Source organism: Dromaius novaehollandiae, chromosome Z, assembly GCF_036370855.1.
Source record: "Dromaius novaehollandiae isolate bDroNov1 chromosome Z, bDroNov1.hap1, whole genome shotgun sequence".
NCBI lineage: Eukaryota > Metazoa > Chordata > Aves > Casuariiformes > Dromaiidae > Dromaius > Dromaius novaehollandiae.
In genome coordinates, this window is record NC_088132.1 from 80,938,181 (window position 1) to 80,956,947 (window position 18,767).

The 18,767-nt window shown below is 45.2% G+C and overlaps 1 protein-coding gene across 3 annotated transcripts in view; it reads right to left on the reverse strand.

The window, feature by feature from the left end:
• The window catches only part of LOC135324727 (lipoxygenase homology domain-containing protein 1-like), a 117,832-nt gene that overhangs the window by 7,111 nt on the left and 91,954 nt on the right, over positions 1 to 18,767 (reverse strand). For all 3 annotated transcript variants that reach the window (XM_064501585.1, XM_064501584.1, XM_064501586.1), the window contains exons 34-35: positions 16,430 to 16,607; positions 10,723 to 10,908 (exon numbers count right to left, since the gene is read on the reverse strand). In XM_064501585.1, coding sequence (XP_064357655.1) covers positions 10,723 to 10,908; positions 16,430 to 16,607 — 364 coding nt within the window. The remainder of the gene's footprint in view (positions 1 to 10,722; positions 10,909 to 16,429; positions 16,608 to 18,767) is intronic.

Genomic DNA, 18,767 nt, shown 5'->3' on the forward strand with positions numbered 1-18,767 from the left:
TGTCCTTTTCCTATTCCCACCCCACCTAACCACCATCCCTCCCCCACATACATCCTTAGTTACTCAAACAGACATAGCAGTGCGTGCACACTTTTTGGGGTCCCTTCCTGTCTTCGAAATGCTGGCTGGCCCCACGCTGTAGGGTTTAATGTCTTTCTCTATGGCCTGCATTACGTCCAATCCTTTCATACTAAAGCAACGACAGTTTAAAATTGTTTGCAAAGGTGCAGAAAACCTGGTGAGGCACATGGAGTACCCTTCAATGGTCTGTGGAGATGAGGTTTCCACCGAGAGAGCACCAACAGCCATCAGTGCCGTGTGGATCTGAAGGTCTGAAGGTAGATTATAACTTGCTCCTTTGACCCTGCCAGATAGCACACCTAGGGAAACTACCCATGCTGTCCTCCTCTCTCCAAGCACCCACGGTGAATTCACTAATGCTGTGACCAGACATGAATGTGGCACCGAGTGAAGTGATGATTGCTCAAGGAGAGACCACCAGCTCACCCAGCTTTTGCCTTGGTTCCTTCTGAGGATTTGTAGCTCCTCTTAGTTTCCTATTTAATTTTTTTTTTGCAGCAGAAAAGCAATCGGAAAAATCAAGAAAAGGGCATGTGGGAACAATTTCCTGATTTATTTTTTAGAATAGAAGGAGCCCTTGCTGAGCCGGGGGACAGCAGGTTCTGACAGTTCTACTTGCAAGTCCTGTTGTTAGCCAGACAAAGGAAGGTTATGTTCACGAAGGAAGCTCTCTGCTGTCTTATTATTTACACCCAGAGGCATTAGATAGCTCTCGCTCTTCCAAGAACTCACTGCTATGTGCCTGCGTCCTTAGTTTGCAAGAAATAATATTGAGCCCTGAAAAAAAATGGTGGCACCGTTCTGAGTTATGTCAGCAGGTCACCCTGCTCCTGTGGACTGTGACCCATCCACAACGTACGTGTCAGCTGTTCCTTACCGGCTACAGGCATTCCTGCTGGGTACCGCGGCTTCCTGAACCTCCTCCAAGATCGGAAATCACCTGCTACAAAGCACAGTCCTCAACGAAATACACCGCTTGTCCCTTTAACTCCAATTTACGTAATTCCTTAAATCCTTGGGGTTGGAAGGCACCTCTGGAGATCGTCTATTCCAACCTCTGGGCACCGCTAAGTGTCCTGCTCTGTTTTCTTTACACCCTGCCCCCATCAGATATTTATACACATTGATAAGATCCCCCCGAGTCTTCTCTTCTCCCGGCTAGAGAGCCCCAGCCCCCTAAGCACCTCCCCAGATGGGAGATGCTCCACTCTCTCAGTCATCTTCCTGACCCTGCGCTGCACTTGCTCCAATATGTCCATGCATCTCTGTACTGAGAGGACAGTGCCACGTGTCAGTGACAAGACCTTTGCAAATACCAAGGATGGGGGACCCAGGCGTTGGATGCACTGCTCAGACACTCACGTCCCAACCTCAGCAGCAGGACAAAGGCAAGCAGGGGGGTTTGGGTGGACTGGCACACGGTACCCTTGCAAATCCTCATCAGTTAATGCCTCGGGGCAGATCTGATCAAGTTCCCCAAGGCTCCCACCATGCTCTCGCAAGAGCAACTTACTCTTTGGGACTGTTTGGAAATTTATTCTAAATATGTTGGTGGTGGGATCAGCTGTTAATCTTGCTGGCAGGCTCATTTCCATTTAAGCTCAATGAATGCCTCTGCAGGATATTCCGGAGACTGCTCTGCTTCCATCAAACCTTTAGTTAAAACAGTACAGGATGAAAAAAGAAAATACGCCTTCCCTCTCCAGCAAGAGAGATCAATGACTGCAGACTGGGATCGAATAAATTAGTGGTCTCGGTCCTGATCGCAGCAGAGAGCAGCCTGCTTGGGATGGGTCAGTGCTAAGCAGCAGTACCAGGAGCAAGATGCCCATACCCTATGCCCTCTTCTCCAGCCTGGTCTCGGCAACCCTTTGCCATGAGAGCTGCCACAGAAAGCTGCACTTTTGCCACAGGGAGAGACAGAGCAGAGCCGAATTTCCAGCACCTATTGGAGCTGAAGGCAAAGCAAGCGCAAAGTGCAGCTTTTCCTGGAGTCCCTGCAAAAGACGCCTCTATCAGCTGTGGGCTATTTAAAGAACGAGCTCTGGGCTCTATCAGGGTGTCAAGACTGAAAAGCAAAACCCAGCGGGACGTCCCTTACAGCCAGGGGTACTGCAAGTTAAGGAGCTGTCTGGACACTCTCAGAAAAACAGTGCTACTGCTTCAAAGCCTCCTCCTGTCTGCTTTAAAGAAATTTCTTTTCCCTCTTGCTAGAATCGGTCTTTTCCTTTTTTTTTCCTTTCTCATGTTTAGCAATTTAAATTACACTGAGAGACCTGGAAGCTGTAGAAGTATCCTATATTGCTTTTTATTTCTGGAAGGAAATGAATTCATCCCAGGTGAACGCTGTACTGGCTGCGTCCAGGGCAGCACATCTTCCTGCCCCATCCCTCTTCCCCGGCTCCAGGAGCGGTTCCCACATCCAGCCCTTCACTGCCACAGCATTAACTTCTCTTCAAAGGCTGATATGGAAATGGAAGGATTTGTTCAGGACTGAAGAAATTGTTCTCTTTGACCGCACTGAAAATATTGGTCTTTTCTATTGGACTAGAAAAAAGTGCAAAACCCAGTTATTCACAGAGTCTGACTTTGTTTCACTCAGCTGGTCTGGCTCTGTGTGCCCATGAGCACACCAACGGAAGGAGATGAAACCAAGTCTGCAGAAACACTTTTCAGGTCATAAAATCCTGGCTTCAGGCTTTTACCTTATTTCAACTTTTTGCTCCCATGTGGCCTTTGCAGAGTAATGGGCTCAGGCACGTTACAGCTCTTGAGAACTGACAGGACAGGGAACTACATCCCTTACGGAGGTAACTCAGGAGGCCCCAAAGCCTCAGTACAAACCGGTTTATGGACTGGGTGTCAGTGAAAGGGTGAGGCAGAGGAACCAGCAAGGCGGTGTGGGCACAGTGGGGGGAGATGACTTTCCTGGTGCCTGGCCACTGCTAGCACAGCCTGGCCGTGCAGGAGAAACTGGAGGATCTGAGCAGCAATGGGTCATCAGGGTCCCAGGATTTGCCCTGGGAGCTGGGATCCTGCTGGATGGTGGATCCTGATCCTCTGTGAAAGGCCGGGGCTGCTCCATCCCTCAACTTCCAGCGTTTGCACGGTGGCTAGAGCCAGTCTGCTCTGTAGCCCTTAGGCACCTTGACCGACAGCACCAGGAGCACAAGGGCTCAGACCCAAATCAGCTGCAGAAATGCCTTGGAAAACACAGTGACTCCAGGCACAAACTGGGCCTCCATTTATCTCCATGACTGCTTTGGAGCAGGAGGGAAGAGAGAGCAAACATCTGAGCAGTCCCTGCTTGATCGTACAAGGTCTTGGTCTTTAAAATAGCCTGTCCACTGCTGTGCTTTTGTGGATGATCCCCTATCACTATAACTAGTGTTCAGTGTTCGTAACAAAAGGTACTTCATTCCCGGCCTGTTCCACTGCCATCAAAATCCCCGGCAGCAAACCTGCTCTAACAAAACCCGTGGCTATGCCACGTAGGCTCCTTAATGGTCCCACAGTTGGAAGTGACATTTTTAATAGCATGCAAAACATTTCAAATGTAATTAGAGGAAGAGAAGAGCTTTGGGGAAAACAGAATCACTTTGCTTGCTTGATTCTGGCAGTTGTATAATTTAGTGTCATGTAGTGAAATTTATTCTCTTCCCAAGCATCCTCATCCAAAAGAGCAGTTCTCTGTCCGTTTATCCTCCTTTCCAAAAGGGCCCAAGCAGGCAACTGAGTGATGTTGGGCAGGGGTCCTCTGTGCACATCTGCAAGGTTTTCACAGGACCATCTTGCCTTTTTCTCACGTGATGCTAAAAACCCTGTGCTTTACTGATGTTAGACAGATGCACAAACATTTACTGAGACTTGGAGAAAGAGAGTGAGAATGTATCTAGTCTGGTGGGTTCACCACTCACCAGGTGTTTGGTCCTCGTCTTTGCTTTAGTGAATATTAACTATTCCTCGCAAAGTGAGAGCTGGTGGATACAAATCCCTGCTGAACAGATCAGGGGAATGAGCCACATCCAGGCTTGGAGACACACATCACTGTGGAAGTGAAGCTGTCCTCTCTCTTTGCAGCCACATGCATCTATTTTCCTCCCTTTAGTTTGAGGCAGGAAGCATTCACCAAATTTCATGCAAATTACTGTTTGGCAAATTGTCAGAAGTGTCTATCTGTTTTGTGAGCTGTGTAGCAAATGCAAACAAGTGTAATTTCACATGCTGGGCAACCTGGCCGGCGTTCTCTGCAGCCAACCTGTCTCTAGCACGCTTGCTTCGGTTTGGTTTTGAAAGCACTTGATGTCTAATCAAGGATAATAGTTGTCATTACTGGCGCTTATGTTCACATAGGAGGAGAAGAAAACTCATGCTCAGGACATCGACTGCTCAGGCACCAGCAAAGACTTTCTGCTGCCCAACCATTGACAGCTAGCAACCGGTACTGCTCAACCCCCAATTGCATTTTTTTTTCCTTTTCTTCTCATGTGTTCCTCTGAAATATAAAGTAATGATCATTGCCAAGACAGTTCATCAGCCTCACACCCTCTGATGTTATTTATCTCTTGCCTGGTTAGATGACCATCCATCCTTATATCCCATCACATGAGACATCACCCAGAAAGTGGTGGGAGTTTCGATAGAAGTGTCAGATTGCTAGAAATGGTGTGTTAATTGTGAGGTGTTAAAATAATAGCATCTAGCTCCGCATCAGTACATCTCAAAACACTGTAAGAAGGTGAATATATTTTTATCCCTAATTTACATAAATGAAAATGAGGTGCAGGGATGTGATTTACGCAAGGTCATCCAGCAAGCCAGTGGCAGAATAAAAATAGATGCGTTTGTATCTCTCTCCTTTAGCATCATGTTAGTTCGCACACGAGGTTTCTCATCAGAGCTGACAGGCAATGAAACGCCTCTCACAACCTTTGACAAAGAAAAAGCTTAGCACTTGGGACACTTTCAGAAAAAATGTCCCTCCTGCGTTGTCTATGCGACTTGTTCACTTCAGGATTTGACTGGGGACAAAACCACCAATAAATTACTCTCAGACAAAACCCCCCCACATCTTACTGATAAACTACTACTAAGTGCAAAACATTTAACTGCTCAGAGTGAAGCTAAAACAGTGGCTCAGAGGCTATTCTTGTGATTGAAGCGTATTTCATGTTGTATTGAGGCATACTTGATTCAAAATCATGTAGCAAGGGTGCAGGATAATTTGTTGCCAAGAGGAGCAAAGGAGGCTCATAGCAAAGAGAAGCGTTTACAGAATTGGTAATTTTGCAGCTACTAGCTGGCCTAGTGGGCTTCTCCACCCTGTAATGAAGGATTCTGCAATTACAGGAGATAGGGAAGAAATGAATAGCTGTGCAAGGTTAGTACTGGGGCCCTTGTCTTCTCTCCAAGTCTCCTGTTTTCTTTGCTTAAATCTTCTTTTTTTCTACTTCCTCTCAGCTCTGGGCTGAGATCTCTGCTGTGTCTTCTGCTCATGCTGCAATGCCAGGAGCACATTTCTGTGATAGACAGACAGATGAGTGTAAGAAATGTGCTGCCAAAGAGAGAGGAAGGTGCACGGTGCATTCACCAAGTTCTACAGGGGGGACTATCGGGTCTGTGCTGGGGTCTCCCGAGGGGCTGAGGCTGGATTTGGCAAATCGGAAGGACTGACAGGCCATGGCAGGGGTGCTGGCATGTGACACGAAGGTCTGCAGCTTGCATTGGCACCTCTGCCTTGCCTACAGCACCAACTGAATGGTTGCAACCATGCAGGACGATGCAGGAGTCGAAGCTGTGCTCCTCTCCACCACGCCAGCAAACCAGAGAGGGGGGAAGATGCCGGCTCCTCTCCTCAGGCAGGTTAACACAGCTATTTCTCCTTCCCACACTTTTTATTTAAAGCAGAAGCTATTCAATCAATCTGCCCTATGGATCTACAGAGTTTATGAGGCTTAAAAAAGACCTGTTTTGGAGTCTGATAGCTGAACAAATCCCTACAAAGGGCAGAGAAAGCAGATGTTTGTGTTTCTTCTAATAATTTATGCTCTGCTAGCATCCAAAAGGCTTGGAATCCTGTCTCTGAGTTGCAGAAACATCTCTCTGGAAATGCAAAATGCTGTCAGTGGAAGGCCTGGGCAACCTGAGATTCCATCCAAGATGCTGCTCCTTCAAAAGGCAGCTCTTCCAGAGAAACGAAAGCAAAAACAAGGACATACTCATCTTCTTGAGCTGTGTCCAGCTCAAGAAAGGGGAATAGGATACTTTCTCCTTTGTAAGAGCCACCCAAAAGGATTCATTGGGGCAGGTAGGCTATTTAAGACTCAATGGGACAATGCACTAGCGGTTGGTATAATTGAGAGAAGGGCCCTGTTCAGGCAGAGAAGCAGTTGGACTGCATAACCTGCTTATTTACTTCCATCTTTTGCTTCTATAATAACACAGAGAAGTCTGTTTCATGGGTAATTAGACTCTTCCTGGCTCCCCTTGGCTGATGGCAACTGAGATAATCAAGAATCTGAAATTAATGACTTTAGAAAGACTGTTTATCATGTGGGTTCAAATCTACTCAGGCAGATGAAGAACTAAACCCAGATTTCCCACATCTCCTTGTAGTGAGAAGAAAAAGGCCAAAAAAAAGCCTTTTATAAGTAAACAATTCCATTACTGAGATACTGAGAAACTTTAAACCATTCTTCTAGAATGGTGATTTAGTCCCTAAACCAGAGAAAAAAATGAGGCCTATATTTAGAAAGCCAGCATTTGTACAGACCTACAGATACTGATCTTGCATAAATGTAGAAGTAAATGAACCGAGATATGAGAAAAATACATAGTGCCTATCTGAGATCAGGAGATGGGGAGTCTAAAAATGATTAAATTTGCTCTGGGAGTCTAAATATATTAGGTGGAACATCAGTATCTCAAAGTAAGCAGGGGCAGGATAAAAAACATGGAGCAAAACTTCAAGATAAATTTCATTCACATCAATTCATTGCTACCAGATTTTGCTGGTAAGCTCTAAATATTTAAATATCAGGAACAAGCTACCCGAAACTACAGTTGTGGAGTCTGTAAACTGCCTGTTTTTGAATGACTGTTGACTTCCTCCCTAATCAATTTTACTGAAGTCAGAGGAATTAGATTGGGGCTAAATTCCTCCTTTATATCAAATACAGAGGTGCCACGCAGCAGTTTTTATGGGGAAAATGACACCTCAAAACATTAAAGTAAGACCATAAAACTGACACTGACGTGCTTCTCCAGAAGAGACAAATGCAATGCTTACGGCTTAGACTATCTGACAGTCTTCCCCACTGCAATTACTGTTTCTTCCACTCTGAATACCCCAGTGCAGTCACACTTCAGTGGAAGAATAGACAGAAGTGGGATGTGACCTGGTGGCAAATCCTCTGCAGTAAAACTTTTCTGAGGGGGGTGGTCAGCTGGGGCTTTGCTGGAGCCCATGGGCCAGATGTTGAGCTGGATTTCATGGCAAAGTAGCCACCGCGGGCAAGTCATTTAAATGCATTTCATCTGGAAACGGAGACAGGTTGGTTGACTTATTGCTGGGACCAGGTCGTGTTTGAAAGAAAGAGGAGACATGTAAGGGTTGGCTATTTCCTTATCCAGCCTTTATGTTATGCTAGAAGTACTGACGTGAGTCAAAGCAGGCTGATGCTGCTATTATGGCTGATTATTAAGAAATTTTGGAAAAGAATACTATCTACATTGCAAATATTCATCATAGAAAGGGCAATGGGGTAGTAAAGTGAGAGGCTGGGTCTTCCACAGCATCGACAGAGAATCATTTAGTAGCTCCAAAAAAGCAAAAAAGTGAAAAAAGAATGATCAAGAGCTGATGTCTCAAAGTAATGGTAAAAATAAGTGCATTTTTGTTTAAAACCCAAAGTCCCCCAAGCATCTGATAAAAAGCATACACGACCCTCAACTCCTGACCCTACTACTCCTTTCCAAAAAATAGAGCCAGGAATTTCTAACCAGTGGCGCAGCCAATTTATATAAATTATATAGAGAGAGCAGGCCTATACACGAAGGACAGCTATAGCTTGGGATCCCAGCCGTAATAAATACTTCACCCACCCAACAAACTGTCACGCTTCATTGTGTGAAGTTTTACATAAGGAGGTGCCTTTCACATGACTAATGCAAGAACAATGAAGACAGCATATGCTATGATTTAAACTACAGTTGTCCTTCTTACAGGGGGGAAAAACAAGTACATTTATGCTGAACAAAACCTGAGCATGTTGTTTGTCCAAGGCTTAACCCTACAGTCAGCTAGGTCTGGTAAAATCCCTATTAACTATTAGTTATAAATGAAAAAGGGTGATAGGAGGGAAATAAGGAAGGAAAATGTGAGGTTGCAATGTGTACCGTTATTCATAAACATGAACAATTTTCTCAGGGTCTGGACACAGGAATTACTATTTTAGCTGACCTGTGGTGACTATCCGGGTACCTGCTCTTAGCCCACAGCGTCTCTAAACTAACTGAGCCCATTTACTGCTTAGCCTAAGGCTAAGCTTTGTTGCCTCCCTGTGCGACTAACCAAGAGCATTCAGCTAGCAATTACCGCGGCTCAGCTGCAATGTGGTAGCTCCCTAACCTGTGGTGACAACATCATCAGTGGCACGGAAAAAGTGAATCACGATTACTTGTGCAAGAAGAAAAGGTCACCAAAACTGCACGTAGGAGCCCTGTGCAAGATGGACCATTGCCATGGGACATTGCGGATGCCAAATGTCTGACAGTCCAGACAAGCACTAGGATGAGAAAATCCACGGAAAGTTACTTAACAGACAAAAATGATATCCAGCTCAGGAAATCCCCTGAGCTACAAATAGTGAGATGCTGAGGACTGGGGAAGGATTATATCTGCTTGCTCAGTTCTTTCTCTTCCTCAGGCATCGAATTATGGCTGCTGGTGGAAACAGCCACCGGCCTCGACAGACCCTTGGTCTAACCCAGTTCTTATATTCCTACATCCCTTTCCCGTGCCTGAGCCCTAAGCATCAGCTCTGAATCTGATGGGTTTGTTTCATGCTGTTAGCGTGATCCAGCTCTGGGAAGATGCAAGGTCTCCTAAGGAAAAATGTTCTCTTTATAGTACTTTTAGTTGGTAATATATTTGAAGATGAACGTGCAGGTCTGTGTTGACCACTTGCTGATCTTGGAGTGACATCCAGACCTCACTCGCAGCTGCAGAGATGCCTTTTTGCTGAGCTAAAACTCTAGTGGATATTTGGTAGCACTTTTCATTTCAGCATCTTAAATCCAGATTGAAAGAAAAGGGGCATAGGAAACTAAAATCAAAACTAAGCAAAATCAGCTCCCTTACTGCACTCAATACCAGCTATATGACTTGAAGTCACAGGGGTTAATCGACTAAATTGCCCTATGTTGTAGGAGTGAAAAAAATGTGGGCCCAAAGCTTGCAGTGACTTGGAATAAACAATAACAAAGCCAGGTTAGATGGATGGTCGTATCTCCATCATTTCACAACAGACAGAGACTACAGTGAGGTTTCTTTTTGTCTTTTTCTCTGGATAACAGTAAGGAAGCAAAATTCCAGTGGGAAAGTCTGATACAGAGATAGCATCTTACAAGGATATTGTGTGGTCTGCAGCCTTCCCCAGCTGCCACAACATGGAGAAGTTGAAAAGAGCATTGCCGGCAAATGTCTACACTGCAGTGTAACCCCAACCCAGCCGTAAGCCAGCTGCCTCAGCATGGACAGCAGTCCAGCCAGAGAAGGACTGCAGATCCTCCCAGGACTTTGCATAAATACTGCTGCCCAAACCACGTGGGCTAATACCAGCCCAGGTGGGTCCATGGAAGCCCTCAAGCTTCACCTTTGGGCTGCAGCAAGGACCTGCCATTACCAACCGATGCATTGTTAGTGCAAGACCATCTCTTTTAGATGAAGTCCGAAAGAGAGGGCGGGGTTGGAAGAGATGTCATGGCAGCAGTGCAGGTGAGGCATTTGTCACAAGATGCTGCTTGGTACCTGACTAGCAGCACAAATGACTGCTACCATTTATGAAACCAGTAACGGTGTCCAGCAGCAGGGATATGTCAGAATCTCTCTCGGCAGGGCACTGCGCACTCACCGTATGATGGAGTGATTCTAATAAAGACAGACACAGATCTTGATTTCTATCTTCTAAAGCTCTCTACATGATGCCAGGCTACATTACCCCGTGTGTCAGTGTCAGGTTGATAGCGTTAAATTGCTCGGAGAGTGCAATACTGGCCTGTGACAAATGTATTGCAGTAATAGAGTTGCTGGGTTGGGATAACGGGCTGGATAACTCTGCTTAGGAGGAGTTAACATTATCTGTCCTGCAGTGATGGCTATAAGCTCTGACCAAAGCTGGGGACCTATTATAGCAGATCCTATACCAGCAGGCAGGGAGATGGTCTCCTGCCTGAAGAGAATATGTCTATTCAGACAAGCCAAGACACACGAGGCCAAGCAAAATGCTTGAGGTTGCCCGGTCCACAGCAGAGCTGGGAACAGTGACCTCTGCCTGCACCATGTCCACGGATGCGTCTGCCTTTGCTTGAGTGCAGACGTTGTCCCAACCTCTCCCACCCTACTCGTATCACTGCACTGACCTTTGTTGTCATGCCAGATCCGCACTTTGCAGAGATCTCCCAGGCTCAGCATGTCAGGGAAGGTGAATTCGTCCATCTGGTTCCTCTCAAACTTGTTAGACTTGTTGGACTCCTTCAGAGCGAGGGTCCCACTGTCCCCGTTCTCCCCAAACAGGATCAAGGACACGTTGGCATCGGTACCTGCTCCTGGAAGGAGAGAGCAGGGCACACTGTCGTGAGCTACCCTGCCGTATAGGACTGTCACCCAGCCACCAAATGCATGGAAACGGAGGCAGCAGAGGCAGGCTGGAGGTGGCCGCAGTAATGTCCAGGCTCCTCTGGGCACTGCTAACAGATTACAGTGAATTAGTGCAGGAGTCTGCAAGGAGGAGTCCTCGTGGTAGCTAACAAGCCAGCCCTTCCAGCCCGTCCCCGTAAACACAGCTGGAGTGCTTTGCCCTTGCATTCAAGGGCTGGTGACCATGATGACAACAATACTCATAGAAAGCAGAAGTATCCACCCCTGATGCAGCACAGTGCATCGCACTGCTTTGCAGAGGATGTCAGTGTCATGACGCCCATTTTCCCAGGATGGCTTGGGAAGCAAAGTGATTTATACAGCATCACCCAGCAACCTATGGAAGAACATTAAAGAACATACTTTAACTTTTCTAGCTACAGCCAAAATATTAGTACCCACTGTCCTAGGCATCCCACTGGGTCACAGACAATTCAAGCACTGCCGCAGTCCCTTTTCCAGACTGCGGTCTCCTTCTGCAGACTTGTCGTGGTACCACAACCTCCCCCAAGCTGTCCCGTTGCGCCCGGGACACTTCAGCTGTGCCCCACCTTGTGCTGCTCTCCCTCCTCTGCGAGGCACGGGGGTTCGAAGGCAGAGTAAAGCACAGATCGAGAGCCAACCAGTGTGGCATCGTGTGAGTCCTTCTCCCCAGCGAGACTCCCCATGAGTCTCCTTTCTACATTCCTGCTTCTCAAAATATTGCCCATGTTACATTTATGTAAAAAGTCCCAAATTCTCATACAATAGCCTGCCTCACCAACTCCCACCCTGCCTCATGTAGGTGCATGGAAAAGAAGCATTTCTAAGGTGATCCATGTTACCTGATATTGAATTTCATGTGCCCATGACTGCTCATGTTTTGCAGAAGAAAACAGCCATGTTGTCATTTTTCCATACTTTTGGAGAGTTCAAGGCTGTACCATCACCTGTGATGACCTTATGAACATTTTAGCTAAAGGTGTTGCAACGGTTTTGCTTGCAATATTTGTAATTTGACCAGAATTATGAACTCTCTCCTTACTGCTTTTTATTTTTGATGGCATAATAAAAGAGCAGATTCGAAGAAGGAAATTTGATTCCATGTGGGCAGACACTTACTGCTGTGTCAGAAGTGAGGTCCTTAAATTCTGGCAAATGAAAACGAGATCATCAAACCCAGATCTGGATTACAAAGCAACTCAGTGTCTGCTGCCCTTGGTTAGATACCCTGGCTTTGAAAACGCTAGCTGCCTGCCAAGCCATTTCTTATACAAGAGTATCATAAATCTATTTTGGGCCACATGGACAGTATTTCCCACAGCTCCATTCACAACACAATGCGGAGGCAAAGACAGAGAGGACTAAAAACTTTGTGAGAAAACCATCACTTCTTCAGGATAATTATTTGAATACAGAAATTAGGAAGAAATCACATCCTTCCTTAGAGAAGGACTGAAAGAACACGAAAGAGGAAAAAAAGGGCCATACAGAGAAAAGGCAAAGCAACATTTGGTGTCCACGTGAAAAATTGCCTGTGTTAAATTGGGGCTAATTTTCAGCAGTTCCCTGGGAAGAACTTAAGAAGGAAGAGAAAACGTCAGGGATTCAGGCAGTTCATCTGGCAGTACCTTTTATGACCCTAAAGCTTGCTGAGGTGAGGAACAAAGCAAACCAAAGTCCATTTTCTTGCAAGGAGCAGGCTCCCAATTAATGCAAGGTCTCAAAAAGCAAAGATCCAACTGTTTCTGAGCAAAACCTTCCCAGTAGGAAGAAGTTTATGAAAGCCTCATGCCGTGACATTTCCCTCACAAGCAATTAGCAGGAGATGGGAAAGAAAAGAACAGAAATTGCTGAATCAATGCACATTTCACCTATCTGGGTCCTTTTTTTTTTTTTTTTTTTAATTCCAGGAAACTGTCAAGCACATTTAGGAACTGTAACAAATTTGATAGATGAAGGGCTGAAGGCACTGTTATTGCCCAAGCTCTGGCTAGCAGTAAGGGCAATCTCGGTGGGGTCATTTCAGAAGTCCACACCACTGGACTTCTTCACTGACACCCTAAATGATGACAGAGAGTGCATGCTAAGCAAATTTGCAGATGCCAGTAAATTTGGGGCAGTGACAGACACAATGAATAGCAGAGTTTCAACCCAGCTGGACCCTGAGAAACTTGAGGACTGGGCAACCAGAAACCTCAGGAAGTTCAACAAGGAGAAGTGCAAAGCTCTGCACCTGGGGTGGAATCCCTGCACCTGGGCAGGACCCAGAATTTCAGCAGTAACGTTCATGTTTAGGTTTAGTCTGAGCTAACGGCGAGCTCTCGCTGCGATCAGTGCAGACCATGTATTGGGCTACATTGGGAGGAGCACTGCCAGCAGCTGAAGGGAAGATGTTATTCCCTTTGCTGAGCGCTGGGGAGGCCACACTCAGACCATTGCACCAGTCCGGGCCCCTGGGTCAAGGGGGTGTGGAGACACTGGGAAGGGCCCAGCAGACAGCTGCAAAGATGGGCAGGGGCTGGGGCAGGCAGCCACGAGAAGAGGGAGATGGGCTGGGGCAGGCAGGCAAGGGGGAGGCCTGCGGTCGAACGGTGGGAGCGATAACTATGGCAAAGCCACAGATGGTGGAGGTGCTGGACCATACACTAAGAGCCACAGCCACAAATTGCAGCTGGGGAGGCTCAGGTTGGCTATCAGGAAAAAAAAAAAAAATCTTTCCTAGGAAAGTGGTGCAGCCATGGAACAGGTAACCAGAGAAGAGGTGGCACCATCGTCCCTGAAGGTGTCCAAGACTTGGCTGGGTAGAACCATGCCTGATCTGACCTAGTGCTAGCAATTGCCCTTTGAGCAGCAAGCTGGATGAAATAACCTCCAGAGGCCCCTTCCAAAGAAAGTGTCTAAGATTTTACAGTTCTTACTGAGCAGCTGCATCATTTTTAGCCAAACTGCAGGTTTAAATCATAGCCCTCTGAGGCCAAAGAATGTCCTTCTTTTGGCTTAACAGAGACTTGGATAGGCCACTAGGCACTGACACCGGATGTCTTAAATTATGTAATTTGTAGGCTGTAGCTGAGCTGACAACATACTAATTAATCTTATAACCAGAGAGATAAAATCCTCCTGCTTCGTTAATGCTTGGAAAATGAGAAAGCAGTATTTATTCTTTCTCAATCTTTATTGCATTGTCATGTATATGATGCCTCCATGTAGAATACAAAAAGGCTGTGTGAATCAAAATTAAAAGACGAGGACGTTTTTGTGCCACAGAAAGAGCCATCATGTACTCCTGTTCCGCCATAGCTCTATCTGTGAGTCATACTTTGAAGAAAGTAAGTTTGTGCTTTCTTTTTCTTTTAAGGGCTAAAATAAATAAAAAAAATCTTTGTTTTAACCAAAGACTGCCCATTTGTCTTGTGACACTTTCTTCTCCCCTTATCTAGTGTACTCTGAGAGCTGACATCTGAGGTACTTCTGGTGGCCTCTAGATTTGACCTTTGAAAGAGTGGAATCAGTCTGTTTGCAGGAGAATATCCTTTTCTGGATACAACCTCTGTATGTTATGTGATCATCTGTGTTGGATGACTTCAGGAAAGACAAAGTGTAACTCAAAGCTTTTTTGAGGAAAAGTAAAATAAACCTCTTTTTAAGTGTGTGGGGAGGAAGGGGACGGAATGACTGATGCTTTCTAATTTACTGTAGAACAGCTTTGTTGGGCTTCATTTTCCCTAACTTTAATCATCTAGTTTAAGTTAATTGTCCTGGCGCTGCCAGGCTCGGATGGAGGGAGGAGCCGGGGGAGACCCTCCAGAGGATGATCCAGCCCAGATTAAGTCTCCTTTCTTGGATGAAATGATTAGAGAGAGGCTGGACTAGAAAGAGTTTAGATCAGAAGTACAATTTTTTTGGAGAGTGACAAACAGGTGAGATGAGTCCTAGTCTATGTTTTCCTTTTTTTCAATGCCTCTGATGCACTGGAAAGTTCAAAGCTATTGCAGAGAAAAACTTTATACATAGAAATAAACATGTCTGACTATTTACAGTGGAATATTGCTTTCCCTAGACAGTATCAGTGTGACAGGAGATGATATAACATGTTTAAAAAAACTGTCAAGAATAAAAAGGTCTTTTTTTCCTGAAGTGGTCCAACCAGGAGTAATCATGGAATATGTAGTGATCAAAGAGAGGAGATGGTTCACGAATTGTACCCTCTTTTAGATAAACTGGATGAAGTTCAGCATTATGTCAGGGTGCTGTATGATCTAATCACAACCAGACTCTCTGAAACCTCGCTGTAATCTGTTCTTTCCTACCGGTTGTCGTGGCTCATAATGAAATAAAATGCTTCATCATTAATACCCGCCATCCTTCATTCAGTCGGAAGGGCATATCTGTCTGCTGCTGCTGTCATCTTCTATTCTCCTCTCGTGTCTATTTCCATCACCTTTGAGTTAGGGCTGAATTTCACAAAAAGTTCACGGAAAGATCTACCATTATTCTAGATAGATTGCCAGATACACAAACAAATCTTCCTTTCTTTTGTTTTTAGTATTTCACAACATGCTTTTTCAGACAAGCAGCAGGCAGAGCAGATTAAAAAATAGTGAGGTGGCCCTACGATACTTTGCCAGGGAAATCTGATATTCTTAGCTCAAACCTCACAAGCTGCAAAAATTACCACTGGTAAATTAAGAAAGAGAGGTAAAGATCAGAAGGTGACATGCGCCCTGGTGTGGCAGAAGCCCTTCTGAGGATCAGCCTTTCAAACGAGGTATCTTCATGATAATGTGCAGCTTGCACCGATTTGGCATGTGGCAGCTGTGCATGATGGTTGTAGCTCTCATTCAGCAGTCTGACAGAAGTTCTCACGAAAAGAGGCAGTGATCCCAGGAAATGACACAGAAATCCCATTTCTTGGCTCTTGAAGCTCTGTAGCTTTCTTTTAACTCTATTTCATCTCGTCTGTCTGGTGTGTACTTACGGGATGCTTTTTCATGAGATAAATGGCCTCAAAACACTTTAAAAAGGAGGGTGAATAACTGCTGTCCTCTTTGGCCGAGGCAGACACTGCAGACCTAAAACCTAGAACCCACCAGCTTTGACCATAGCCTAGTCTTCCCCCCTATGTGGTCACAGACCTGACTAGAAAGAAAAAAGGGTCTCTGACAGTAGCAAAATGTTCTGGCAATAGCTTCTGATTAGGGTTTCTCCAAGGAAGCAGTTAGCAGTCAAATCTAGGCCAGGTGTCTAAACACTTCACGTCCACTGATCAGATGAGGTTGGATCCCACAGAGTAAAACTGTCATGCTGAACAGCCAAAACGGCAGTGTTCCAACATAGTAGGGCTAAATTATGCTTTTTTGCATAATTTCAAATTATGCATGAGATGTTTTCCATTGCTAAAAAAATGAACTTAATGCTACAAAAGATTTAAAATCACCATACACCTACCTCCAATATCACTAGTTTTAACCTGAATAGTGTACGTTGTGTCCTCCATCATCTGCTCATCATTTATCATGGCTGGCATTTCACACACAAGACTTCCCGTGGCATTTTTCAGCTTTGACAGCCATTCACCATATGTAAATGTAGCCACTTCTTGATTAGTCAGGTTCTTCAAGACAATCTGTGGGGAGTCAAAACAAGGGAAAAAAAATCAGCTAGCATTTGAATGAGTCTGGTTGGACATGGGCAGCGTGTCATTCTCAGCAAAGCCTTGTCATAGTCTGAAAAACTGAGCTCTTCTGGGGTAAACTGAACACTTTTGAATGGAGAATACTTTGTTTGTCCTGAGAAATGGTCTCCATAATATTGGACCTTTCTTGCATGGGGTAAAGCACAGGAAGAACTTTGCTTCTCTGACACATGGTATGGACAAAGTTCACCTCCATGAGGGTCAGATCTTTCCTGGAAGCTGGTCTGGAATTAAGTTCAAAGAAGAAGGAACAGATAGTTATTAAAAACCTCACTGTCTCTCCTTGAACTACACAGTACCTTTCTTTCATCTGCCTCTTTTGTGCAAACACACAGCAATCATTATATAGATATGCAAAACAACCCCAAACAAGTTTAAAAAAAAAAATGCACAGGCAAAAATTAGGCCAGCAAAACTTCACACACTTTTCCCTCTGGGAAAGGGTGATAGAACAAACAACATGCAACAGATATTAGTCACACTGCGTAATGTGTTACTGGAAGGAGCTCAGATGCTGTGCTGATAGGTGGTAAGAACAGAATAGGAACCTGTTCAGAACAAGCCAGAGAGCTACTCCAGCGAACACCTAATTAAATATCCTCCTTTTTGTGTCCTGATCAGCAGTCTTGATGCAACCTCAGTCTACTGGGAGGAAAGCATTCCTCTAGCCTGCAGCAAAAGTCTGGCAGTAAATTGTCATTAAACAGGCGGAAGTGGGGAGAAGGGAGGAGACAGGGCTGCAGATTACCATTTCTGTTACCACCTAACAGAAACAGAGACCATGCCTGAGTGAAGCAGTGCATCAAGAAACAGTGACGTGCTACATACACATTTCTGCAAAGGCCATGTGGACGTAAGCCCAGACATGTGTCAGAGAAGTACCTGATACTGGAAAGAAAAGACTCATGGAATCATAGAAAACATTAGGTTGAAAGGGACTTTAGTCCAACCTCCTGCTCCAAGCAGGGCTAACTACAGGGTCTTGTGCAGCTGAGTTTTGGAAAGATTCAAGGACAGATATCCCCCAGCACTCTGGGCCTCTGACTACTCTCAGTGTGAAGAGTTTTTTCCTTATGTCCCATCAGGATTTTCCTTGTTGCAACTTTTGTCTGTTGTTCTTGCCCTTTCACTATTCACCTCTGAGAAGAGGCTTGCTCAATCTTCTCTGTAACCTCTCTTTTGGTAGACAAAGGCTGCTATTTGATTCCCCCTTAGCTTTCTCTTCTCCAGGCTTAAACCCTCCATTACCTTAGTCTTTCCTAGTAAGTCATATGCTCCACCACTTGACTATCTTAGTGACCTTCCACTGCACTACCACATTTCAGCCTAGGAAGCTCAGGAAACTTATCTTGAAAGAAAATATGCTCAAATTCTGTCCTCAAACTGCATGTGTCCCAGTCTATGGTCTTCTGTTGACCCCAGCCAAACTTCACTTGGAATGAGTTCAAAAGAAGAACATTGCTCAAGGTTATAAAAAATGACTTAAAAGAGGGCAAAAGCTACACCACCACTGAAGCAGTAGCAGTGCTATTTGTGCATTTTACAGTCCTATGGATAGGACACTCATCTGAGACTTTTCTCTCTGACTGATGCTAAGCAGAGATCTGTAACACAGCATCTTCCTCCCAGAGGTACAGGACACTGTGGGTTGTTAAAGCTGTCCCACTTTTCTATAAAACTGCCTATTCTCAGCCAGTGACACTACTATTTTGTGCTTAGAGAACAGCTTTGTGATTCAAGGAGGCTGACTGAATCCCTGCTTTGAACCAAGCAGAGCTCAGGTCTTCACCACCCCTGGCTGGTGCCCTCTCTGCCAGGGTATACAACAGGAGGAAGTCTTTTCATTCTCAGGGATGCGTGAAATATGTCTACATCCTCTTAGCTAAGCGTCCAATATAGAAACTTTTTTTTGGCTAAAATTTGCAAGTCATTAATAATCTCAGGTTAACTGCGAATGCCTTTTTTCCATTGGTACATCAACTCTTTGCTGGAGGAGATTCAACCAGCTCTACCTTTCTGCCCGTGCGTTCCTGCTCAGGAATGACAGCGACATTGTTAGCAGCAAAATGTCCTGAGAAAAGCTTACAGGGA